The sequence below is a fragment of the Mustela nivalis genome (genome assembly GCF_964662115.1).
Source record: "Mustela nivalis genome assembly, chromosome: 2".
In the NCBI taxonomy this organism is placed as follows: Eukaryota; Metazoa; Chordata; class Mammalia; order Carnivora; family Mustelidae; genus Mustela; species Mustela nivalis.
The window spans coordinates 133282149-133307314 of record NC_139021.1 but is presented as its reverse complement, the minus strand read 5'-3'; the positions used below and the strand labels follow the sequence as shown (position 1 = coordinate 133307314).

At 55.8% G+C, this 25166-nt stretch overlaps 2 protein-coding genes across 6 annotated transcripts in view; one reads left to right on the top strand and one right to left on the bottom strand.

The window, feature by feature from the left end:
• The window catches only part of PSAP (prosaposin), a 33960-nt gene extending 30431 nt beyond the window's left edge, over window positions 1-3529 (top strand). Inside the window, exons 10-14 of the mRNA XM_082715883.1 lie at window positions 183-369; window positions 453-610; window positions 877-957; window positions 1216-1323; window positions 2415-3529. Coding sequence (XP_082572009.1) covers window positions 183-369; window positions 453-610; window positions 877-957; window positions 1216-1323; window positions 2415-2450 — 570 coding nt within the window. The 3' untranslated portion in view covers window positions 2451-3529. The remainder of the gene's footprint in view (window positions 1-182; window positions 370-452; window positions 611-876; window positions 958-1215; window positions 1324-2414) is intronic.
• Window positions 3013-25166, bottom strand: part of CDH23 (cadherin related 23) — a 396562-nt gene continuing 374408 nt past the window's right edge. For 3 of the 5 annotated variants that reach the window (XM_082715696.1, XM_082715698.1, XM_082715697.1), the window contains 23 exons: window positions 24932-25135; window positions 22779-23237; window positions 19448-19564; window positions 18091-18315; window positions 17344-17513; window positions 16985-17122; window positions 15906-16025; window positions 14401-14578; window positions 14028-14239; window positions 11879-12070; window positions 11596-11709; window positions 10882-11011; window positions 10524-10775; window positions 10283-10444; window positions 8551-8807; window positions 8164-8261; window positions 7663-7783; window positions 7504-7583; window positions 7349-7389; window positions 7130-7190; window positions 6537-6666; window positions 6220-6342; window positions 3013-4848 (listed from right to left, as the gene is read on the bottom strand). In XM_082715696.1, coding sequence (XP_082571822.1) covers window positions 4522-4848; window positions 6220-6342; window positions 6537-6666; window positions 7130-7190; window positions 7349-7389; window positions 7504-7583; window positions 7663-7783; window positions 8164-8261; window positions 8551-8807; window positions 10283-10444; window positions 10524-10775; window positions 10882-11011; window positions 11596-11709; window positions 11879-12070; window positions 14028-14239; window positions 14401-14578; window positions 15906-16025; window positions 16985-17122; window positions 17344-17513; window positions 18091-18315; window positions 19448-19564; window positions 22779-23237; window positions 24932-25135 — 3911 coding nt within the window. In that variant the 3' untranslated portion in view covers window positions 3013-4521. Of the gene's footprint in view, window positions 4849-5700; window positions 5806-6219; window positions 6343-6536; window positions 6667-7129; window positions 7233-7348; window positions 7390-7503; window positions 7584-7662; window positions 7784-8163; window positions 8262-8550; window positions 8808-10282; window positions 10445-10523; window positions 10776-10881; window positions 11012-11595; window positions 11710-11878; window positions 12071-14027; window positions 14240-14400; window positions 14579-15905; window positions 16026-16984; window positions 17123-17343; window positions 17514-18090; window positions 18316-19447; window positions 19565-22778; window positions 23238-24931; window positions 25136-25166 lie in introns of all 5 variants that reach the window. The other 2 variants (XM_082715700.1, XM_082715695.1) reach the window with 2 other exon arrangements.

Here is a 25166-nt window from a genome sequence, read left to right as displayed (position 1 = left end):
GCCCACCGGTGGGTCCCTCTGGGCGGGGGTGGGGCTGCTTTGTAGGTCTCATCTTTCTGGGGAGGAAATAGCACCTTGCTCTTGGCTGTTAGTATTTTTTTCTTGGATGTTAGTATTTTGAGAATCTTTTCTGGCCCGGTCAGCCTCTCCTCTTCTAATAGGATCCTCTTGTTGTGTTTCAGGAAGAAATAGTTCAGGCTTTGGATAAAGTGTGCTCCAAGTTGCCTAAGTCCTTATCTGAACAGTGCCAGGAGGTGGTGGACACGTACGGCGCCTCCATCCTGTCGATCCTTCTGCAGGAGGCAAGCCCCGAGGTGGTGTGCACCCTGCTCCACCTGTGCCCCACCCAGGGGCTGCCCGTGCTGCCTGGTGAGCGGGGTGAGGGGGTGGCTGGCCGGCCCTTGGGGCTCAGGAGGGCCCTGCCGACACTGAGCCTGTGCCCCTGTGTGTAGTCCGTGTTATTCAGCCGAAGGACGGGGGCTTCTGTGAGGTATGCAAGAAGCTGGTGAGCTATTTGGACCACAACCTGGAGAAAAACAGCACGAAGCAGGAGATCCTGTCTGCTCTCGAGAAAGGCTGCAGCTTCCTTCCTGACCCCTACCAGAAGCAGGTATGCCTCGGGCTGCTTGGGGCGGAAGGTCAGAACCCGTGGATGGAGTGCAGAGGCTGGGGTGGCTCACTGATTGTGCCCCCGATTGAGGTTTTCAGGGAAAACTAGCCATTTCTTAGAGGTACCTGTTGGCTCAAGGGGAGCCACGGAGGGGCAGTAGCAGGTGCGGGGAAGCTGAACATGGCCAGGTGGGCTATCTGGGAAGGGGGTACCGGGCTGGCAGAGCATGCCTAGCACCCCACCTCGACTCCCTCTTTACCGAACAGTGTGATCAGTTTGTGACTGAGTACGAGCCTGTGCTGATAGAAGTGCTGGTGGAGGTGATGGACCCTTCCTTCGTGTGCTTGGTAAGCTCCTGGGTGGCGTGGGGCCCGGCTGGTTCTGCATGGAGCAGGGGTCCTCAGAGGTTCTGGAGAGTCTCGGGGGATGGACTGTGGGAGGACAGGGCGTCCCTTGGCAGCACTGACTTTTTGGAAGTGCATGTTTGAGCTCTAGTTCTTGTTGCTTTTAGAAGCTGATAATCTCTAGTTTTGAAGCTGATAGTCTCTAATTTTGAAAAGGATCATTGGAGTAGATCTAATTCTTCCCCCTTATACACCACATAGAAAATTGGAGCCTGCCCCGCGGCCCGTAAGCCTCTTTTGGGAACCGAGAAGTGTGTGTGGGGCCCCAGCTACTGGTGCCAGAACATGGAGGCGGCGACCCAGTGCAATGTGAGTAGCTTGGTGCCCGCTGCACAGGCCTGCCAGGTGGGCTGCCTCCCGGGGTGGGTAACCTCGGCGGAGTGGGGGCGGGGCTCTGCCGTCGGCGCTCTGCCCGGCCTGTGTGCCCAGAGAAGCAAGCAGGCTTGGCTTGCTCGTGGCCGCGCATCAAGGCTGGCGGACTGACAGCCTTCTTGCCTTGGAGAAGTGAAGGGTTGGGGGTATTCTGCAGTGTTTTTTGCTTCTGCTTCCTTGTTTTTTTGCCTTTTAGTTCCCTTGTGACAGGGTTAGGATCAGATTTGCACAAGGCCACCCTAGAGATTGCACAAGTCCTCTTCTCCCTTGGGTCAGTCTTGGCTGGAGCCTGACTTTAGTCTTCATCCAAGGCTGAACCGCTGTTCTTGAGTGGCCTTGAGACTGGGTGCCTGCCCAGCAGTTCCCGGGCCGCCGGTGCTGTCCTGCCCGGGCCGCCGGTGGTGGTGCCCCACACTGCTTGCTGGGGTGGGGACGTGTGGACCAGTCAGTTACTTAATGTTCTTTTGCGCAACTTTTTCTTCCTGGAGTGGGTTCCTCATGACCAGGTCCTCAGGACCGCTGGCCCGATTGTGTCACTTCGGGCCCCTGCAGGGAAGGGTGGTGATGGCCACCCAGGTCCAGCTCCTTGCCCCGCCGGCCCTGGCGCATGGCACAGTCGGGAGGAGCCACTTCCTGCTGCTGTCCTGGGTCAAGGGGCCTGTGGGCCATTGTTCATGGGGCCTCAGCTGGTGTGCCCGCTCTTGGGTGAGGGGTTCTGCCTCGGGGGGCCTCTGTGCCACCTGCTGAGCCCTGGGACTCTGCCTGTAACCAGATGGAGGGGTCCTGGGCCCTCCCTGCATGGGTGGCTCACCTGTGAAACACTCAGGCACTTTGCAGCTGCTGTTTTGAATTCTTGCCTCAGGGGTCCCTGACGCTCAGGGGGCCACTTGCTCCCCAGTTTTAAGTGGGGTGCTGTCCAGCTGACTAAGGAGAACAGGTTCCATTTTTGGGTGCTGTCTGCTGCACAAACAGGTCAGGAGTACAGTTTGTCATGTGAAGACTAAATCCAGCTTCCTCTCTCCTGTCAGGCCGTGGAGCATTGCAAACGTCACGTGTGGAACTAGAAGGGGCGTTCCATCTTGGAGAAACTGCAGCATCTTTTTCTACTTGTGTGTCTGGGGCAGTGAACACACCGATCTGTTGATTGTGTTACAAAAATAGGTCCCCTTTTCCTCCTTCCCTTTCCTGTCCCTCGTAGCATTGCTGTCCGTGCAGGAGGCGCCTGGCCCGCAGCTGCCCTTGCTGCTCCACTGTCCCTTTCCTTTGCCTAGACAGCTGAGGACGGACTATGTACTGGAGGGCTTTCAGCCTGCCCTTGCGTGGTGGCTTCCTGGAGGAAGCTCTGGGGGCTCTGGGGGCGGGTGCCAGCCAGAGCTGCTTGCCAGAAGGCTCTCGGTCCTCTTGGCCTGGGCCTTGTTCTGAGCCCTCCACCTACCCCTTAGCAGGGACCTCCCCTCTTCCTGGGCCGCTCTACAGAGAAGCAAAACAAAGGCAGTTTTATATGAAAGATTAGAGGCTCAGAATAATGAGGCTTTTAAAAACCATGTGGTTCTCACTGTAGGGGAGATGCAGGAAGAAGCAGCTGCTCGGGAGACCTGGGTGGATCTCGGGTTTGCCGTCCCCAGGTCACCCTCCAATTCAGCTTTGGGGTGTCTTTTCCTGGTGATGCCTTGTTCGGGGTTCTGTGGGTGTGGGAGGGAGGGGGAGCACCTGCCTGAATGTCATCTGCTAGCTCTGTGTGTAGGTCCTGTGGGCCTGGCTTTTGTGTGTGTGGACAGTGGTGGCCACCTCTTGCTTGCTCTTGTGTCTGCCCGGCTGCTGAAGCCTTGCTTTGAGCGTCTCTAGCGCTGCCTTGGCTCTGGGCCCCCTCGCCTCTAACCCCCGTTTCATAGATGTTCTTGTTGACCTTGAGATAAATGTGGACGAGACGCTCCTAAGCCTTTGGCTTTCAGGTGGAGGAGGCCCTGTCTGGGACCTTGGCTGCTGCCCCACCTCTCCCGTGTAGCCGCCTCTTCTATTCCACTTCTAGCTGCCAGGAGACAGCGAGACATGCAGTTGCTATTAAATGGACTTAATGACTGTTTTGGTTTGTTTTGCACTAAAGTTTCTGTGATTTAACAATAAATAAAGTCTGTTAACCAGACCTGAGCCTGAGTGCTTCCGTAACACTTAGCCAGCGTTTGGGTTCTGAGCGCTCCAGGGCCACGGGCGTGTGGGTGTGCAGCGGCCCTCTGGCCCTTCTTGGCCACAGAAAGTAAGAAGAGTGGGCAGAGAACCTCACCAGGCTCCTCTCTGATGGGCCAGGCCCCCTCCTCCTCCCCCCAGGCCAACCCCGAGGATAGTTTACCAGAGCCACAATTGTCCAACCTTTTGAGTTGCCTTTCTTATTTAAAATGCAGACCATTCCAGAAACGTTCAGTGAGTACCAAACAAAATCAAGGGGGAAATGTTGAGGGAATAACTTAATTTAAAAAAGGAATACACACAAACACTCTACATTCAGAACCGAAGGGAATACCAGTCCTTTCTCTTTGTGAGCTGGGCTTGTTTGGGAAGCCTGTGGAATGTAGAGAACGCAGTTTGTGGATTTTGGTTATGTCCATGTGGGGAGGCAGGGATCGCTCACGGCTCCTGGCTGGATGTCCAGCCAGAGATGTGCTAGAAATGCACTGGGACGTGAACTGAAATCAGGGAGTCCAGGCCAGGTGGGGTACGCCAGTTCTGGGTCTCCCTCCCCTGGTGCTAGAAGTGGGGGAGGGTTTTGGGGTGAGGGGCAGTGGATAGGGATGTGGGGAGGGGAGGGAAGAGAGAGCTGCTTGGCCTCTTAGAGTTCAGCTTGGGCTGAGTTTGTTTTCAGACTCCTGGGCCCCCAGTGACCCTCCTTACCTTGTCCTTAGACGCTTTTCATTTTTTGTTTGGTTTTCTTAAAAAAATAACAAATTTTATGAAGGTAGAGGTCAGATGCTGAATGGGCGTCTGGCAGAAGTGGAATGTGAGCCGCCGGAGCGGGCTCCCCCAGGCCCTGGTGAGGTGGTGCAGCCCCCGCAAGCCTGGGGAGGGGTCTGCACTGTGGTCCTGCCCCGCCCTGCCCTGGGAGGGATGGGAGACACCAGTGAGACCCCCCCAGCTGTCTGGTCATAGCTCTGTGATCTCCAGGGGGCTCTCGAGGATCACATCCCGAAGCTTGTGCAGCGGCGTGGATTTGGCCGACTCCGTGCGGGCGTTGTGCTCAAAGGCGCTAGCCTCTGTGGCCGTCAGGGTCTCCAGCGAGCGACCCAGGCCCTTCTGGTCGTCCTCGGGCAGGCTGTTGAGGTCCGTGGCCAGCAGTGTGCCGGTGCTGCCGTGTACCATGTGGATGCCATCGGGCCCCTTGAGCTCTGTCGGCAGCTTGTGGCGAAAGCGCAGGCTGCCCTGGCCGGGGCTGCGTTCCCCTGGCTCTTCCTCCAACTCGGTCTGGATCAGCTGCAAGAGGCCAGGATCCCCCAATGGCTCTGGGACTCAAGCCACTCCACGCTCAAGGCCATGCTCAAGGGCTGAGCAGGTGAATGGCCCCAGAGTCCTGAACCTGCTCTGTCCCTGTTTCCCCCTACTGCACACAGGTAGCTGCAAGGAACTCGGGGTTCACACATCAGTAGGCCTGTCAGCTGATGACAGTGTTTCTCAAACTGGGTACACCACGGACACTTGGGGTGCTGTAGCCGAGTTCTTGGCATGTGGGTTTCCCATGAGAATCAAGAATTTTGTTTCATGATCTATAAAGATCCTACGATGCAGTTTTTGTATCTGGATGTTACCCATGTGTCCTCCAACAGGATCTACTCTGGCCAGGTAGGGAGTGTCGATAGTGGAGGTTGGAAAGGAGGATAGGATTCAGTGGAAACTCGACATGTGGCACTTTTGTCCCATGTGGATCTGTTTGCTCTGGCCTATTCCATTTGGGAACTGTTGGCCCAATGGGAAATCTGGGTTTTTAAAGTCTGAATTTTTAAAGTGTTGACATTACTGCAGGCAAACAACCCTATATAGACCCATCTGACCGTGAGAAGTTTCCTGTAGGACATTACTTTTTCAGGGCATCTTCTGGGGCTCCGTAAGTCTAAGAAACACTCCCCAGCACTCACCCTGGGAAAGCCCACTGAGAAACCCAGAAAGTAGATTTCCTGGACCCCACCCATTGCTGTCTTGCTCTGGCTGCTGAACTCCACAGAGACTCTGAGAAGGATGAGCGTGGCTAGGGGAAGAGAGGGAGGGAGGGAAGAAATGAGCACCCCCAGCGCTGGGGCACAGCACACAGTTCCGGGCTGGCCCGGCTACCTCAGAGATGGAGGAGTGGCAGGAGGAGGCTTTTTGCACCATCCGCTGTGCAAAGAGCTTTTTGAGCCGCAGGTAATCCTCCAGGACCACCTTGAGCAGCGAGCCCTGGGGGAGGGAGAGGGTTAACCCCCAACCAAGGCCTCCCCATCCCCCCACCTGCCACAGCCCTCACTCCTGTAACCCTGATGAGAGTGATGGAAGGTGCTAGTAGTCGGGTGCACAGGCAGCTGATCTAAGGGTAGAGGATTGGGAGCAGAGACTGGTGAGAGCGACCAGCTGGAACCCGTGTGGGCTGCTGCAGGCTAGAGCAGTTCCCCATCAGCCCCATGCCTGGGCCCCCCTTTCTGTGCTGTCATTCTCACTCAGTAGAGGGCAGATCTAGCCGAGCCTAGAGGTGGAAAAAGTTGTTTCCCAAGATCCTCCCCCGTCCCTCTATCCTCTGGAGCTGGTCCCAGTGCCGCCAGAGGTCTGGGTGCAGGGCTGTGTGGGGGTGTGGTGCAGTAGCCTGCACGGACTCACCTTGATGGGCCCCTCCCGGATGATCTGGCCCAGCTTGGCGATGTTGTCATACTCTTGGATGGCTGCCCGCAGGTACCGGTCGTCATCAGGCTTCACTGCCGCGGGTTCACGCCCAAATGTTCCCTAGGGAGAGAACACTGAGCTGGAGCCCAGCTAGACTATATACACACACAGGGCAATGGATATGGCCCCCCGTGCCCCCCAGAACCCAGCTCCTTGGCAAGCAGTGGCAAACACCTGCTTTACCTCCATCCCATCCCTCACAATCGTGCCCCTGCCCCCACCACTGCCCTGCCCCAGCTCTGGCCCCGGCTCACATGGGTGCGGGTAGGGCTGTTCCACAGGTCTGCAATCTCACTCAGGTTCTCTGGCAGGTCGTCCTCATGCTCAGCCTGGGCAGCCAGCTCTAGGTTCCGGCAGAAAGGATCCAGCCACACGGGGTTGGCTCTGCACATGGTGGGGGGGGTATGTGGAATGAGGAGGGACAGCCCTAGTGCATAGATGCCCTCGTAGCTTTACCGCTAACCCTACCCTTTTCCCTGGCCAGTCCAGGACTAGTGGATCAGGGCCATGAGAAGTAGGCTCCATGAGAAGTGGTCCTCGGGGGTGTACCCTCCCACACCAGGATCCTACAAGAACCAGGATGATGTGTCCGTCTGGATCAGCTTTGGTCCAGAGGCCTCATTCCGCACTTGGTATCCACTCTGCACCAGTTCCCTGGCACTGGGAGCCCAATTAGGGTGTGGATCCCAGCTCAGAAAGGGTGACTGGCCCACTAGGGGGCACCCCCATCCCAAGTTTTAGCTAGTCTTGTCCCTTGGAGCTTAAGGGGTCATAGAGATCTTACTCCACCAGGGTCCTGGGTGGCCTCCCCAAAGGATGCCCTGAAGGCTCAGGGACCCCCTCTTACCCATCAAAGGAATACTTGTTGGTGTTGGGCATGTCCATGATGTCAATGAAACCGCGGTTCCCTGTAGGGAGAAGTGCTGGGGCATGGAGGGAAAGGGTGCACCCTGCTGGGCCGGGGGAGCCCAGCCAACCTTGTGAGGCCTAGGCAGGCATTCTAGGCCCCTCAGGGCCCCCCTACCCTCTTTGCTGCCCCCCACCCCCCATCACAGCCCTTGCTCACCTGCTGATCCAGCCACAATGGCTTTGAGCTTCCTCTTGTGTCTGGAGGGAAGCAGACAGAAGAGGGGCTAGTGGAGGAGGCTGGACAGGGCTCGCATCTCCCTGGCGGCCTCTGTGACCGTCCCAGGAACACGGAGGTGGGAGGGGGGCACTCACACGGTCCTGTAGTACCAGTTCATGAGGATGAAGAGCATGGCCGCCAAGAAGAGGAGAATGGCCAAGACGATGATCGCCATCTGGGGGAACGAGGCCAGGCATGAGCGGGTGAGTGCGTCGAGGGCAGAGGGGTGGCGGGGCCGGATGCCAGTGGACTACCTGCAGGGCAGACATGTCGTCGGGTAGGCGGACGGAGATGGCGGGCTGCACGTCCAGGACGTTGTAGTTCCGGAAGAGATTCCGTAGCTGCTCCTTGTTCTCATCAATCATCTGGATCACCCTGTGTGAGGGGTGGGTGCCTCAGCTTCCCTCAGCCAGTCCTTCAGAGCCAGGGCCATGCAGAAAGGTCTGCGCTCTTGCCTCCCGACTCCCCGCCCCCACCACACCTTGCAAGATCAAACCGCAGCCGCTGGCAGAGCTCCTTGCCTTACAGAGTTCACCCCCTCACCCAGGATCCTGCTTGTGCCTCACGGGCCGTGTCCTCCTCCCATTTTATAGATGAGGGGAGTCAGGCTCTGAGGGGTGGAGGATACCCCCAAACTATTCTCTGCCAGCCCTGCCCATCTCTTGAGGCGAGCCCCCACACAGCTGGCCTGATGGTATGATCTGCCTCCCAGGGCAGGGAGGTGGGCAGACGGTCTGAGCCCAGATCCCACCCACCGGTCCACGTCCAGGATGCGGTTGGTATCACGGTTCACCACGTGGATGAGCAGCTCTGTCTGTGCGAAGTTCACCCGACCCTTCTTGTCCACATGGAACTAGGCGAGAAAGGGCATCGTGGGCTGTGGGAGGGGGAGGGGAGGGGATGGGGAGCCCCTCCTGGCCTGCCCTGCCAATAAACCCATCACTGCCGAGTGCTCACCGAGGACCACACATGGTGCCGGTCACTTCATTGCATGGGGCTGGGTGCTATCAGCCCCATTTTACAGGTGAGGATATTAAGGGCCAGAGACTCACTTTCAATCCCTGGTCTCTCCTCGATGCCCTGTCCCTGAGGTCTCGTCCTCCTCCCCTCACCAGTAGACCCAGGGCGGCTCCATGGGTCACCTGCACGTCGTCTGTGTTGACGATGGCACCAGTGATATTGGAGAGCAGGCGGATGAACTCCTCCTCAAAGCCACGCACGCGGTCGGGGATCTCATTAATGACGATCTTGACCCGCTGGTCATCTCTCAGGATGTAGATGCCGATGATGGCCGTGTCATTGTGGCCTGCCAGGTCCCGGGCCACGATGTCCACCACAAAGTAGCCGGGGCTGTAGGCCATGAAGAGGTCGAAGGTGCGCAGGATGCCATCCACACTGCCTGTGGGAAGAGGCCACAGACAGGTGCAGCTCAGGGGCCACCCAGCCCCTGTGAGTCCCCTGTGGGGGGGCGAGAGCCAGAGGCATCTGGACACGAGGGGAAGAAGTGTCTCGGGCCGCAAGTGCCCACAGGGCCAGGGAGAGCACAGAGATGACCAAGGCCTGGGGTCAGGTGAGTGTGAGTGTTCATCTGAGGGAGCAGTGGTGGTGGCCTGGGCATGGCTGATTGTTCTCCTCAGAGAAGGCTGCCAGTGCTGCCAGAACTGGTACTTCTAGGGATTTCTAAGTTTCTACTTTAACCCTGCAAGCTCACACACAGCTGTGGGCTGCACTGACCTAAGGATAAGTTTGAGACTCTGGGGGACCAGAGAATATGTCTGAGCCCCGCACTGTTTCTCCCACATACATGCAACTTCTGAATTCCGCAGTTGTACTAGAGAGATGACCAGAGGTGGTGCAGCAGTCTTCTCTCAGAAGACCATAGACCTGGGTTCAAGATCTGCCACATTCTAGCTGTGTTACTTTTAGCAAGCTATGTATCCTCTCTGCCTTAATTTACTAAACTAAGAGCAGTGCTAGATCAGAGGACAAAGGGATGGTGTCTGGTTGTGTGACTGGAGGAGTTGGCATGGGAATTAGGCTTCAGAGGATGGCTAGGGGGAGCGTATCTGAAGGCAGAGGTGAAGGTCAAGGTGGTATTTCAGGAGGTGAAGACAAAGGGCAAAGGCCATGGAGGGAGCTGAAGGAGTGGTGAGGTGGTCAGCTTGGGTGGACACAGGGTCCTTCTAGGTGATGGGGAGCTATGGAAACAGGAAGGGGAACTGGAAGACAGGAACCTTGAAAGGCAGTCGGATGAAGGAGTCTAGAGTGACTCCTGTAGGCAGGAATGGGGAAGGGGTGAAGTCTAGAAGGAAGGTCATGGGACAACCACCAGGACACCTCTTGGACCTGATCCAAGAGGCTCAGCTGTCCACACAGGCAAATGCACAAGTCAGCACCATACATTCAGGTACATAGGTGCTCCCCAGGGCTTAGTACAATGCTTGACCCAAGGGAGGAAGAGGTGCACCAAAGGGAAGACAGGTGGACGTATGGAGAGGAGGATGGCAAGGTGGATGGATGAGTGGACAGATGGGTAGATGGATGGACAGATGGATGAGTGAGAGGAAGGATGGACAGATGCACGGGGGGGGGCAGACTGAAACATGGGTGGGTGGATGGATGGGTGGATAAGAAGATGTAGAGAAGGAAGGAAGGAGAAAGTGGGTGGAGAGGTGGAGAACTGGATCAGAGACTGGGAAGGTAGATGGAGGAAAGGATTAACAAGGGGCTGGCTGCATGATGGTTAGGTGCGAGGTGAACAGAAGGCACATGGCTGGCCGGCCAGCCACTCCTACCCTGTGGTGCCCACACAGACCCCATCTCCTCCAGACTACAGTCCATGCAGTGACAGAAGTCTTGGGTGGAGGCTCCTACCCATGGTGAAGACCTGGCCCACGTCCTCAGAGTCGTTGGCAAGGGCCCGGAAGTAGTGGATGGCCAGGATGCTGTAGAAGACCAGGCTGTTGTTGCCAATGTCTGCATCCAGGGCCAGCACCTGGATCAACTCTGAGCCCACCTTGGCATCGGTGGCCACTCCTGTGGGACAGGGGTGGGCGGGTGTAAGTGGCAGGGCAGGGGCAGCCCCGCAGCCCAGACCCAGGCCCCGCCCTGGCACCTGCGGTGTACTCGGCCTTGGTGAAGCGCGGGGGCTGGTCGTTGATGTCTTCTAGCACGACGCGCACCTCCTGCAAGGTGAGGTCACTGACCAGGTCGAGGGCCGGGGAGGGCCCCCGTGGTGGTGTCCAGCTGCGGTTGCTCGAGGCCTTCACGATGAAGGAGAAGACAGCTTCCTGCTCACGGTCCAGGTCCCGCAGCACCAGCAGGCGTCCGTCTGGCCGGAGATGGAAGTTCTTCTCTTCGTTGCCAGCTGGAGGCAGGGCCACAGCACAGGGTGAGGGGATGGGGCTGGGGTGGGGCTTGGTGGGCACATCTCCAGCTCCAGGGTCCATAGGGAAGAGCCCGACAAGCCCCACCTGCAATGAAGTAGTACACGATGGCATTGGGACCCTCGTCTGCATCCACGGCGCCTGTCACGTTGCCCACGAGGGTGCCACGTGGGGAGTGCTCGGGCACGGTCAGCAACTGGTACTGGGGACTGCCTTTCTGCAGGGGGAAGGGGGGAGGTCACAGAAAGCCAAGGTCATTTGGGGTGAGCAGAACTTCTGCTTAACCAACTGAGCCACCCAGGCGTCCCAGAACTTCTGGAACCTCAAGGAAGTATGGGCGGGGCCTGGCCTGTTCCGTGAGGCAGACCAACACTTGAGCTGATGTTTGAACAACAGGGCACGCTCATATATGTGTGCACGCACAAACACTCCTGCACTCACACGGTCTCTGGGGAACCTCACATCCCACGTGCACACAAGAAAACCCCCCACCAAGTTGCACAGTCTGAGTCAGCGGGAAGGGCTCAGCCCCAGCTCTGTGAAGCAAACCGAATATTGGATTTCCTGCATGCTTGCTCTTGGGTGTGCAATCAGGAGAGATCCCGCTGTACGAGTCTCGCCTGTTTGCTCTCCTCACTGGCGAGTAGTACCGTGAAGTAGCAGCTGCTCAATAAACTGTGTGTGACCACATGTGCGCGGTACAGTGTGCATGGGAGAGTGGGAGCCTGTGTGCCTGCAGGCAGGGGAGTCTCTGTGGGTGGCGGGTGCGGGGTGCGGGATGGGGGTGGGGGGTCAGCTCACTGGAGGCCTCACAAAGAGAGGTTCGTTGTCATCAATGTCCTCCAGGGCCACCTGCAGCGGCTGCATGGTCTCGTACGGCACTGGCTGACCCAGGTCACTGGCTACCAGGATGAGCTGGGGGACAGAGGAACACAGTCTGAGGGGGTCATCACACCCCCCCCTCCCCAGGGAGACAGCTCACCACCCAGGTGGGCATTCTATTCTAGGTGGGGAGAGGGCAGCCCTGTACCAGGAGGAGAGCCCTGCCCTCAGCCCCGCCCCTCCCCCGGGCCCCGCCCCTTACGCTGTACAGGGCCTGTTTCTCCCTGTCCAGGCGCTGAGCTGTCTGGATGAGGCCGCTGATGGGGTCAATGGTGAAGTACTCCCAGTCCCGGTTGCCGGCTGTCTTCAGGAAGCTGTAGCGCACGGCCCCATTGAGGCCCTCGTCCTTGTCTGTGGCATAGACCTCATATACATTGGAGCGCAGCGGGATCTCCTGCGGTGGGGGGTGGGAGGGTTTGGCAGGGAGGCTCCTGGGGCATCCGAGAGAATTCCAGCTCTCAGGCCCCGCGGGTGCTCTTGTTCTTTCTCCTCACTCAGCACAAGGTCCTTGCCACTTTCCAGCAGGCTTAGGAAACGTCTGCCCACTTCGCTGGACTCTCCTGGAGTTTCAAGCACCTGCTAGAACATCCCTTCTCCCCACCCCCACTACACTGCCTGTCAGTGGTCCTGCCTGGTCTCCATCCACCGTGCTTCGCACACACTCAGGGTTATTGCCCTTCCAGGGGCTTCCCCCATCCTTTGGATCCCACTGGAAGGCAGAGGGAGAATCCAAAGGCAGAGACCACAGCTACCCCTCTGTGCCTGGGTCTGTCTTGCTCCATTAACCCTAATCACAGGAGCACTAGGAATCCCCAGACAACACCATCTACCTAATCGGGTACCTGAAAGTGAGGGACAGGCAGGTAGAATGACATGGTGTTTAGAGACAACAGCAGTGTTCTAGTCTGTTACGAATTCACCGTGTGACTTGGGACATGCATGCTACCTCTCTGGGCCCCAGGTTCCTGATTCCTTTGAATCTAAGATGTCAAGAGATCTGATGGTTTTAATATACTGACCCATAATAAGGCTGCACAGGGCACAAGGAAAAAGCACATTTCTTGGATTTACTTGAAAAATTATCAGCTCGGCATGGTTCTCCGGATCTCACGGATCGGGACAATCAGAGACTCCCAAGTGGCAGTTACATCTAATTAATGGCAATGCGATGACAGGGAACATTACTTAACACCTGCTGGTTGCTTGGGAGACACGAATCTTTCCAAATACAGTGTCTTGAAGGGAAAAATGTAGCAAATGGGGCCTCTGTTGTGGAAAAGAACTAGATTATTATTGATTTATATCTTGCCTTCTTCCACAAAAGATTTGAGGTCACTTACAAAAGTCTGTAAGTGTATACATTATAACAAGAGAGAACAAGTTAAAAAAAAAAATGGGGGTAAAGAATAAGAAAAGGTTGGCAGGAAAATGGAAAGGGGTGGGGGACAAGGTCTGTGCACTGAGTCCCTGCAGGGTCACTGAGTCCCTGCAGGGTCACTGAGTCCTTGCAGGGCGGGCTGCTCTGAGCTCCTCAGTGGGCGGCACAAAGACAACCACTCCCTCACTGCCATGGGCACTGGAAAAAGCAACTCAACAGGTATGGGCACAGCGTCGTTTCCCTGTGTTCGGCCCTGGGAGATATGTCTCCTGTGGGACCTCAAAGAGGGGGCAGAGTGACAAGGGCCTGATGTTGATGTTCTGAGAGGCGGAGGCATGCTGAAGTTCAGGGAACGGAGAACAAGTGGGAGATCCCCTGAGTAGAACAGCACTGAGCAGATGGGGCCGGGGTGCTGAGAGGAAGGAGGGACGGGGCAGGGAATAAAAGAGTGCCCCCTGCCTTCCCGAGGCAAATTAGAACAAAGGATGAAAGAAAAATTGGGGAATTCTAGAGTCAGTCACTTCCCCCTTGTTTCTTATTTGGAGGCCCAACCCCAATTCCTAGGCCTGGTATCAGCAGGAACAGCAGACAGACGGAAGGAACATGTGTGTTATTTTGAGACACAAATATGGGGGAAGTGGGTGTCCGGGGAGGCTGCCTTTCTTGGCAGACATCTAAGAGCAAGAGCGAGGGCATCTACTACTCTGAGTCCTGTTTTGCGGATGAGAAAGCACTCTGAGAAGTCTCTTTCTCAAGGTCACAGTAGCAACAGTCAGACTTGGGCCCAGGGCCTCGTGCTGGCATAGCTCACACTACTCCCCACTCTTCAGGACTGCTCTGTGTGACACTGAGCAAATAGGCCTCGCTTGCTGGCCTCAGTTCCCCCACCTTCCCAGTTGGGGGCCTTTCACTCTTCCAGGTGTGACTGCGGGAGGGAGCTGGTGGTGGGCAGGGGGCCCGAGGCCAGCGGTACCTCTCTGATGTGGAGGACGGTGCCGTTCGGCGGGCGCACAAAGATGGGGCGGTTGTCATTGACGTCGATGACCTCCACCAGGAGCATGGTGGTGCCCCAGAGCGGGGGCTCTCCCCCATCCGTGGCCACCACCGTCAGGTTGAACCTCTCATAGGACTGCAGTGGCCGCTTCGTCGTCACCAGACCTGAGTCCATGTCCACGTGGAAGGCCTCTGGCAGGCAGGACGAGAGAGCCACCGGGTTCGGCTCTGGCTGAGACGTTCCTCCTTCCTGTCCCTCCTCCTCCTCCTCCTCCTCCTGGCCTGGGGCTGCGCACATGACCACCCGCTCCTCCCACGAGCAAGTCATCACGGGTGGGGAGTAGGCTACTTACCCACGCCAGGGCCCTCGAGTGAGTAGGCCAGCTCCCCATTGGGGCCCTCGTCCTGGTCAGTGGCCATCATGGTGATGACCGAGGTGCCTGCTGGCTCGTTCTCGTACACGCTTGTGCTGAACTGGGGCTTGGAGAACTGTGGGCGGCAGTCATTGACGTCCAGCACCTGGATCACCACCTGTTGGCGGAGGGGGGATGTGGGGTCAAAGGTCAGGTGCATACAGAGGGGCTACTCCAGGCGATCCAGTCACACAGGAGCAAGCCAGGGCAGACGGTGCCTGCTACTGGAGTCCGACCTCAATTTGTACAATCCCCCTCTCCCCAAGCCTCCTCCTGAGCTGTACACTTAGGACAGTAGTATCTCCTCTCTCAGGCCCACCCATGACACACAGCGCCTGGCTTCAGGAACCGCTGTGCAGCTAGGCCTGTGGTGACCGCATGTCGGTGTCCACGTCCTGAGGCAGGGAGCCCGCCCCACCCCCTCCCACTCCGTCTTTTCCTCCTTCTCACCGTGACCCCTACGTCTGCGTCTGCTCTCTCGATCATAATGCGGGATTGGGAGTCCTCCACTCCCCAAAGTTCCCTCTTGTCCAGCTTGTAATCCGGCTTGGGACGGGCTCCCTTGGCTGACCCCACACACCCAGGGCGGGCCCCCTGGACACCCCAGGCCAGAGGCCGTCTCTCCCCTGACTGCTGAGGCTCTGCCTGACCTGTGTCCCCTGAGAGTCGCTCACAGCAGTGATTTTAAGAACTCTGCCATGTGCACAAACCACTTTCCAACGCCCCGTCGCCCTGACACCACTGCCTGGGGCCGGAGGTGTCATATTGGCTGCCGCTGCCTCCCACCCCCTGCAGAGTGGACAGCGAGGCTCGAGGCTCGGAGAGGTTACAGGCCACATGCACAGGGCTCCACTAGTGCGCTCGTCCTCTGACTTCCAGTGCCGTGCTCTTCCCAGCTCAACAGTGTGACAAGGACAGGATCCCGGTGTGTGAGTACTCCTGCCCCCCCAACTGCTCACCAGCCCCCACCCTCCAGGAGAGTTCTCCTTGGAGGCTTAGGCTATGGTGGGGAGAAATGGCAGAACTGCGTACTGTGTTGAAGCTAGAGCTGGAATGGGAACGGGGCTGGATACCCCATTAAAGTTCTTTAAGAGACATAAAGATAATTGTGTCACAATTACGTTTGGTTGCTGGGCTGTTTCTTTTGGGGGACACTGTGGGGGTGGGACATGTGGAGCCCCAGGCTTGGGTTACACAGGGGTGTGTTTAAACACTGTCTTCGCAGGGTTGGGCCCAAGAAAGTTCTCTTGGAAAGTGCCCATCTCCCTAAGCAACCTCCTTTTTGGCTCACCCAACTAAGCTCCTGCTGTCGGCTGCGGCCACCACGTCTCCGAGGGCCCAGGAGGCTCTGCTCCCACCCTGCAGGTCCTCTAAAATAAAGGTTTTGCCTGGTGCCTCCACAATTCTAGTCCTTAGAGTCCCTGGTCCGGCCCAGTGGCCCTTACCTGCACCGAATTTTCTCGACGGTTGCTGGCTATATCCCCGGGGTTGTCTTTGGCCAAGGCCGTCAGAATATAGTGATCCTTCTTCTCCCGGTCCAGAGGAGACAGCACATAGATGTCACCCTGCGGGGGGCAGGGTGATGGAATCAGTTCCTTCATCAATCCGACTGGTAGTTACTGAGCACTAAGTCTACACCAGACATTGTTCTAGGCTCTGGAGATGTGGCACTGAACAGAAGAGACAACAGCCCCCGTCCCCACGGAGCTCAGGTTCTAGTGGCTCTGCGGGCCCCACGACTCCGCTCCACCTGGAGATGGGATGGACGGGCCGCGCTGGAGCTGGCTACCTGGCCCGGTATAGAGCAGTCCTCTGTAAATCTTTGCTGTTCACAGTGCCAAGCCGGGAGCATGACTGATATTCGCACAGAGCATAGAATCTGGCTGACCGGGCCGAGCGCAGGGGGGTCTGTGCCGTGAGAGTCAGTAGGAGGGAAAGTCCAGTTCTGGTCCTGTCCCTGGGGAAGGTCCTGCCTGACCAGCCACCCCCAGGCTGCAGTGGTCTCTCCCTGAGCTAAAATACCAGCTTTGAACCAAGTCACAGTCATTTAAATCATCACCCATCCTTTCTCTTGAGTTTCTGCTCTCCCACAGCATAGGGGAGGCACCCATGGGAGGCGTCTTCCCTTCTTCCACCCCCACCCAACACTGATACAGGGCCATGTATACAGTAGGAGCTCAAACGCTGCGCCCACATTCTGCAGAGCTTCCTCTACCTCTCTTTTAATGGTTTCTAAAAGCAGTCTCCTGGACTTGAGTCAAGTTTTCTAGTCTGGTGGGGACACAGCTCAGAATTTTTTTTTTGTCCCACAAAGGCTAGTTTCAAAAGACTGTGGCCACAGGGACAGAAGGGCCACAGTCTGCCGGATGTCTGGGACTTGTGCCGGGCCTGCTGACTTGGTGAAAAAGCCTCTGAGACCACAGACGTCCCAATGGCAGGACCCAGAAACTGGGATGACGTGGTATTTGTGGCAGCTTCTCAGCCTCTTCCCGGGCTCTTCCCAGCGCCTGGTGTGCCTGCTTACCGTGGTAGGGTTGATGGCAAACTTGCCCTCTCCATCCCCGAGGCTGTACTCAATGAGGGCAAAGTTGCCCGAGTCGGCATCTGTGGCGGTGACAGTCAGGATGACCGTGCCCACGGGCACATCCTCGAAGACTGCTTCCTGGAGCCCAGCAGACAGGGAGAGAAAGCAGGCCTGGGTCAGGCCTAGTGTCTATGGCCCTGCCCTGAGAACTCACCAGGTACACAGCCTGGGGCACCGAGCAGCTCATGGGGCGGTCATACCGGCGGGACGCAGAGGATGGCCGTGTGGGAGTGGAAGCTGCCCAAAGGGCCCAAGATCTGGGCACGAGTCCTGACCCAACCTGCTGCCCGGCTGCCCACCTGGTAGGAAAACTGGTCAAATACGGGGTTGTTGTCATTGATGTCCACGATCTCCAGGTAGACGGGGATCTCAGCGGCACGGGGCGGAGACCCATTGTCCGAGGCCCTCACGGTGAAGTTGAGCCACTGCACTTCCTCATAGTCCACTGTTTGGTTAGCAATGACTTTCCCTAAGAAAGAGAGGTACCCACTGCCCGTGTGGCCGCTCCTCACTTACGGAAGCTCTCCAAAGTATAAAGAGAAGGATCTGGAACTCTGAGGGCCAGGGGTGGTCCCTGGAAGAAGGAGGTGGCCCAGCAGCACCAGCTAGGGGCAGGCAGGCCAGAGGCCTCACGGCAACTAGTATCCGGCTGTTCCCCTCACGGGAGGAGTGAGAAAGCTTTTCACAAGTCGAAGGGATGGGTACCGACTAGCCCAGGACCTCCTCTGAGAACTTCTTCTCTTGGCCTTCTCGCTCCCCAAGTGAGACTCCTAGTGGAAGCCCAGGTGGCAGAGGCACTGGTGGAGTATCCAATGGGTCCAGCAGACCTCAGAGGGGGCCTCTACACCACCTGGGACTAGGTACTCTCCTTTCCTATAGTTTGGGCATCTGGGAGTGATGGTAATGCTGGCCATACTAGATCTGGCCCAGCCCACTGACGGACTAGGGTGAGGCCCCCACTGGAGGGCGACAATGGGCCAGGGTCCCCTGTGGAGGCTGAGCAGGCGCATGTACCCCAACCCTCTTCTGGAAGACTTCCCACCTACCTGCGGAGGAGTCCTCCAGCCGGACATAGCCTGGGGGCATCAGGTCCAGCAGCGTGTACGTGATCAGCCCATTGAGGCCCTTGTCCGGGTCCACAGCAGCCACAGCAATGAGCGTGGTTCCTGGGGTGGCCCCCTCCAGAACCCGCTCCGTGTAGCAGGTGATCCCGAAGGGCTTGAACTGGGGCGTGTTGTCATTGACATCCAGGATGTTGACTGTCAGCTTGGCTGGGTCAGAGGCAGGGGTGAAGGTGATATGAGGGATACCAGTGTGGCTAGGCCTGGCCTTGCTAAGTGTCGGTCAAGCCCAGACAGGGTTGTGGCCTTTCACTGCCCTCCTGGGACTCCCTGAAGCTCTACCCAGCCTTTGTGTGGTGACACATGACTCTTTCTCCTGGTCTGGTGGCTGGCTCTTCCATGGGGGAAGGAGTTTGGGTTCCACCAACTGGCTAAGTGATCTCGGCGGACCCCGGCCCTAACTGTGCCTCAGTTTTCCAACCCATCCAGTGAGGTAGGGCTGTGATGGTCTAAGAGTCGAAGACCCTGTCCTTCTACTTCCTGTCTGAGGTGACCCTTCAGGGTAACCCGCCCAGGGCCTTGCCCTCTGAGCAGACAACATGTAGGCAGTGAACGGGTCTGCTCTTCCTTCCTGAAAACTTGGGCCTCTGGCCTGTAAGGATAAGCAGCCAATATCTGCCAGGCCTATCTCCCCATCCCAGCGGCTGTCCGTGCCCTCGAGGCCAGAGGTGACTTGAGGCCACCCCATCACTCCATCCTCCCGCTTCCTGTTCTGCCCACACAAAATCCACTCCTTCAGCAGCCCCTCCTGGTCATGCCTCAGGCTGTGGACAGGGCGGTGGCCGGTGCCCCTCTCTGCTCTGGTGCCTGCACCCTCTACACTGGTGTCTTGGCCTCCATGGACACTCACGTTTCCTCGCGCTTTCCTTCCTCTGGGCTATATGTTCTGAGGTTCCTGTCACATGTGCCCACCACACCCTCCTCACTGACTCTGACGATGGGGCTCTGGCCGGAGTCTCTGTTGGCTGGTCGATTTCTTAGTGCCCACCCAGTCTCTATCAAGCCTCCTTTCCACTCTGAGCCTTTGGGTTCAAGACCACACACAGTTCTGGGCTTTGGATCCCAAACCATTGAGCTCTCACAACTGGGACGTGGGGTCACCCTGAGCCCCCCTGTGGTGGCCACCCTTCATACCCTTTGTGTAGCCTGACAATTGTCAGCCCCTGTGGAGAGCAGGTCCTGCTGCCCCCTCCCTGGGGTCAGGCCTATGCGTGTTCCCAGCTGTTGCCCCTGCCCTGATGGGCTCAGAGTAGCCTGTGGCAGGTGCCTGGGGGAGCCTTACCGTTTGGCACGCTGACAGAACGCTCTGGTAGGTCACTGGCATTGTCAATCACTGAGAGAGTGACCTCATAGGTGGCAACCAGCTCCCGGTTCAGCGGGGACTTCACCATTACGGACCCTGTAGACCAGACTAGGTTCAGTCTGAGGGGAACTCCATAACATCTGGGCCTCCCAGGGGTTCTCCTCTCTAGCTCCCCCAAACCACACCAAGAGCAATGATCCCCAGTAGAATGGGGACTTGGCAGTGACATCTTGGGCTGGGATGAGACCACAGCCACCTGCACGCTGGGGACACCACATTTTGCCCCTCACTCCCTGCTTACTAGCCAGGGGACCTTGGGGAAATTATTTAATATCTCTGCACCTGTTTCCTCGTTTATAAAATGAGGATAATTACAGTATCTACTGCACAGAGCTATTTTGAGGATTATAACCATAAAATGAGTTTACATTGGTGAAGCGTTTAGAACGGTGCTTGACACACAGTGCCACGTAATTGCTTGTTTCCAGAATGCTTACATTCTACAACAACGTGCGTATACTGACACTACTGAACCACATGCTTAAATAGGGCTACTGTGATAAATTTTATGTCGTGTTCATTTTATTGCAATTTCAGCAATGCTTGTATTCTAGGGAGACTGAGTTTAAAAGGTCAAGGCAGCTAGAAATGCCTGAGGGTGTTCTCTGGAAAGGACCGTGGTGAGACAGGCCGGATAGTCAGGCCTAGCTCTTTGTCTTGATTACGAGGAACATGACAGGGCTTGACTGTGGGAAAGGAGCACCGTCCTGTGTTAAGACTGGCAAGCTGTCTCCTTTTCTCCTGCCCCCACTCCCTCCGCCAGCCCCCGAATCACAGAGGAACTCTCGAGCGGCTTGGGCTTGAACTGGGCAGACCTAGTTGGCCAATCTCAGGGTTGGCTCTGTTGGAGGGCCTGGTGGCCTGACCCCTAGGTGAAACTTTCTCTCTCCAGCTTCCTCTCAGGCAGTGTGGCCTCTGGGGTTCCCTACCCCCTTGGCAGATCCCCTGCTGGGCTTCTGTCTTCCTTGGTCCCCAGCCAAGGGGCGGTCACTTACCCTGGGCCGCTGCCTCCTCCTCCTCCTCCTCTTCCTACTCTCGCTCCCCGTCCCCGAGGTTGGGGAGCGAGGATGGGGAGAGGGTGGCTGCATTCAGTCTGCAAAGGCTGGGCCACGGCCTTGGCCTGGGCCCCACAGGACAGGAAGGGTGGTAGGGGTGTGGTATGGAGGAAGGCGATGGGGTGAAGCAGAGATGAGGTGGGAAGTGACAGAGAAACAGAGCTCAAACCTGCAGGCCTGCCAGCCAGGAGGAAGAGAGAAGAGGGTTAACATCAGTTAGTTCAGGGTGCAGAGGGGATGGAGCAGAGCAGGGCGTGGGGGACGGTAGGGTGCGGAGCAGACCAGGGCAGGAGGTTTGAGAGGGAAGGGAGTGGAAGGGAAGGGGGTGGGTAGGAAGCCAGGGGAGCAAGTGGGAACCCCATTGGATAGGAGCACTCAGGGAGCTGAGGCTCTGGCAAGAAGAAAGGGGAGGAAAGCTAAGCAAGGGAGGTAGAGAAAACATGAGGAAGAGGGGGCAGAGAAGACACTGGAAAGAAAAATGGAGAGAAGAGAGTCAGTTGGAGGGAGGGAAAACAGAGAAGAGGAAAGCGGTAGAGGAATCAGCAGAGCATCAAGTGTGGCGGGGCACAGAGCAGCTTTCCATGGTCCTGACCAGCCACTGCGGCAGGAATTCTGCGCACCCGGGCCATGGCCAAGCCATCTACATTCTTGCAGTGCTCCTGGTTTTCCTGTCTTCTTTCTTCCTCTGGGCCTCAGATGCTTATTGAGCGAATCATACTCTAGATCCAAAGGCTTACTGCTCCCTGTGGTCATTCGTACCACTTTGGTTTTATGTGTCTATTCCCTTTTATTCCCATACTCCTCTCCCCTCTTCTCCCCTTGGTCAATCACTGTAATGGACTGAAGAGCATTTCTCACTTGGAAGTATTCCTGAAAACCATGTACTGTTTCTTGTGTGTGTGTGTTTTACATTTACACAAAATGGGATTGGGATATATACGTATTTCTTATTCCTTCTGTTTCTTATTTCTTCTTCTCCTCCTTCTCCTTTCTCTTCTCTCTTCCTCCCTCCGCCCCCTCCCCCTCCCTCCTCCTCTTCTTTTTCTTCTACTTCTATATATTTCAGATTCGTCTCGGTCTTACTCTTTCAGTAAGTACTTATTCCTAAGGTCTACCCACATTTCTCTGTGAATCTCGTCTATTGCTTCTGACTGCTGCATGGTATTCATGGCGTACGCCCGCCATGTCTTACTCTCCAATATGCTAGGGATGGATGCCCGGGTGGCCTCCAACACCCACCACCAATAACATGGCAGGTGACGTGGCATACAGTCCTGTTACTGACCTGAGAATGTCCTTGGGACATACACCCAGGAGAAGAACTGTGGAAGGATGGGGTATGAATGTCCTTTGTGCTATATTGCTGTCTGGATGGTGGAAGCAGTCTAATCTCTTACTGTAATGTATGAGCATTCTGACGTCCCCACATTGTCACCAATACTCAGTACTGTCTCGCATCTTAATAGCTGCTAATTACATATAGAAAATTGATATCTCATTGCTACTTTACTATGCATTTTTCTGAATAACAATGATTTTCAGAATTTTGTCATAGCCATCTTAGTTTTTCTGTCACTCTTCTGGGCCTTTCAAGGAGGAGACCTGTAGGGGTCCCGCATCCCTTCTTAACTCCCTGGAGTAGCAAAAACATGAAACTTTGGGGGAAATGGTAGAACCATCAACCTTGCGATAAGCTGCACAGATCATGAAAGATAAGCCACAGTTGTTTCTTTTGTGCTCACATAAGCAAATCCTCAAGGGCATATATAAAATTTCCACATGACTTAAATGACTAGCATATGTATAAAGAAAGCGTCCAGCTACCTGGTTATTAAAGAGATACATAGAAAAACAAGCTACCATCTTCCTAGATGATTACAGACATGAAAGCTTTACGATATTTAGTTCTGGCAGGAGTGGGTGAGGTGGGTGTTCTTGTGGAACACGGCCAGAGGGAGGCAGTCTGAAGGAGAGATTGAGCTGACAGGAGGAGCAGCAGGAGGAGAGAGGGAAGGAGCCAGGGAAGAGAGGGACAAGAGAGGGAGCACTGTGATGCTGGGTGTGGGGGAAGAGAGCAGGAGGAGGAGCAGCCGAGGGAAGGGGAGGAACAGAAAGAAGGATCAGGAAGAAAGCAGAGGGCGAGGAGACGGGGCAGGGAGGCAGGAGCGCGGTGGGAGGGGAGCCAGCCCTTGTACCTGTGTTGATATTCACAGCAAAGGCATCCTCCTGGTCGGGAACCAGGCGGTCAGTGTCGTCCTTGGCCACGATGCCGATGATGTGGTACTCTAGCTTGGGGTTGAGGTCACGGTCCATGGCGGTGACATTGGCGATGACGGTGCCTGGCTCGGCCGACTCCAGCACGCTCACCGTCTGGATAGGGTTGAGGAACTCAGGGCGGGAGTCATTGATGTCGTCGATAAGGATGGTGATGAGAGCTGTGCCCGAGAGAGGGACGGTGCCCCTGTCGGTGGCCACCACTACCAGCCTGTAGGATTCCTGCTCCTCCCTGTCGATGGTGGCATTGGCGACACGGATGACTCCAGTGACTGGGTGGATGAGGAAGCGGTCCTGGGCCCCGGCTTCTATTCGGTAGATCAGCTCCCCATTGAGGCCACTGTCCCTGTCTGTGGCTGTGACCTGAAGGACTGAGAATCCTGTGGGAGTGGGAATGGGGAGTGGCTGAGCACAGTGGTCTCTTCCGAAAACCTTAGACTGGGATGCATTTGTTGGTGGTTCCCAAGGGTCCCGTCGTGCCAGTCTTGCCTGTGGTTATCTTTCATAAAATTTACATGTTTGATGCTTTGTAGATAACTCTCATTTTGTTTCACATTTTGGGACTATTTGAGAGACTGAAAAATCTTTAATAATTTAACGATTAGTAATATCTTCTGCAAATTGTCTGATTTTGACTTTTGCCCACTTATCTTTCAATTTATGCAAATTATATAATTATGATAACTGGTGACAGATATCTTTTTCTCAGTTTGTTTATCAGTTGCTATTGTTTGGTGTAAAGAAATATGACTTAGGGGGGTGCCTGGGTGGCTCATTCATTAAGTATCTGCCTTCGGCTCAGGTCATGATCCCAGGGTCCTGGGGTCGAGCCCCACATCAGGCTCCCTGCTGGGCGGGAAGCCTGCTTCTCTCTCTCCCATTTCCCCTGCTTGTGTTCCCTCTCTCATTGTGTCTCTGTGTCAAATAAACAAATAAAATCTTAAAAAAAAAAAAAAAAAGAAATTTGACTTAGTATGCACCAAAACTTTTCCTTTTTTGGGTTCTCTTTCTCATATGCTTAGAACCTCTTTATCAGAATTCAAAGAAATAATTCAACTAAAGTTCTTCTTTTGTTTGTAAATGTTTCCATTCTTTTGTATTTTCTCTAGACCCTCTATAGGTTTCATTTTGGTGCCTGATATGGGGTGACAATCTGCACCGCATATGAATAGATATTTTGCACTTTAAGTAATGAGTTTTCACAACTGACTTCATTGTTTCCTTTAAAAAAAAGAAAAACATTTTAAGTAATCTCCACGCCTAATGTGGGGCTCAGACTCACAAGCCCGAAAACAAGCGTCCGCGCTCCACTGACTGAGCCGGCCATGCCCCCTTGATTGTTTCCTTACTCACACAATACTACTTTCATTACTTTTCCAGTATCTGTTTCTGGGTTAACTTTGTCCCAGAGTCTTATGCTCAGATCTTATGGTCTGTAAACCCTGCAGTTCTGTAACATGCTATCGTTATCTGGTAAGGCAACACTGCTTTATTTATACTTCCGTCTCAAAGTGTTTTTGCTCTTCCAGCTGACCTTTAGAATCAAATATACCCTCCAAGCCATAGTTGATGTTGATGGGAATCACATTCATCTGATTTTGACTTTAAAACCGTCCTTCCCAGGTGCCTGGGTGGCTCAGTGGGTTAAGCCTCTACTTTCAGCTCAGGTCATGATCTCAGGGTCCTGGGATCGACCGGCATCAGGCTCTCTGCTTGGGAGAGGGGAGCCTACTTCCCCTTCTCTCTCTCTGCCTGCCTCTCTGCCTCCTTGTGACCTCTCTGTCAAATAAATAAAATCTTAAAAAAAAAAAAAAAAAAAGTCCTTCCCTCTAGGGACGTAGATGGAACATTTCTTAATAATCTCATTTTCCAGACAAACACTGTGGATCAGAGCAGGGAGGTGAGGGCCGCCTCGTTTTTCTGACTCCCTTTCCAGTGCTCTCTCCGGCTGCCCTACTGCCCTTGTTTCTCACTGCTGGGTGAATTCTGCCTCTACCCTGTGAGGTTCCAATCCCCGTGGACCAGCAAGCAGCTTCTGCCGGGGGCCAGGGGCCAGGGCCTGGGGTCTGCTTACCTGGCGGGCAGTTTTCTAGCAGGTGGACTGTGAGGGCGGGAGGGCTGAACGTGGGCCAGTTGTCATTGTCATCCAGGATGGTGACCAGCAGGTCGGCTGTGCCATTGAGCAGCCCAATGTCCTCAGCCAGCAGGAGCAGCTCCAGGACCGGGGGTGAGAAGGCCTCCCGGTCAATGATGACACCTGACCTCACTGTCACCACGCCTGGCACCCAGCACCGCCAGCCGGGGAGACA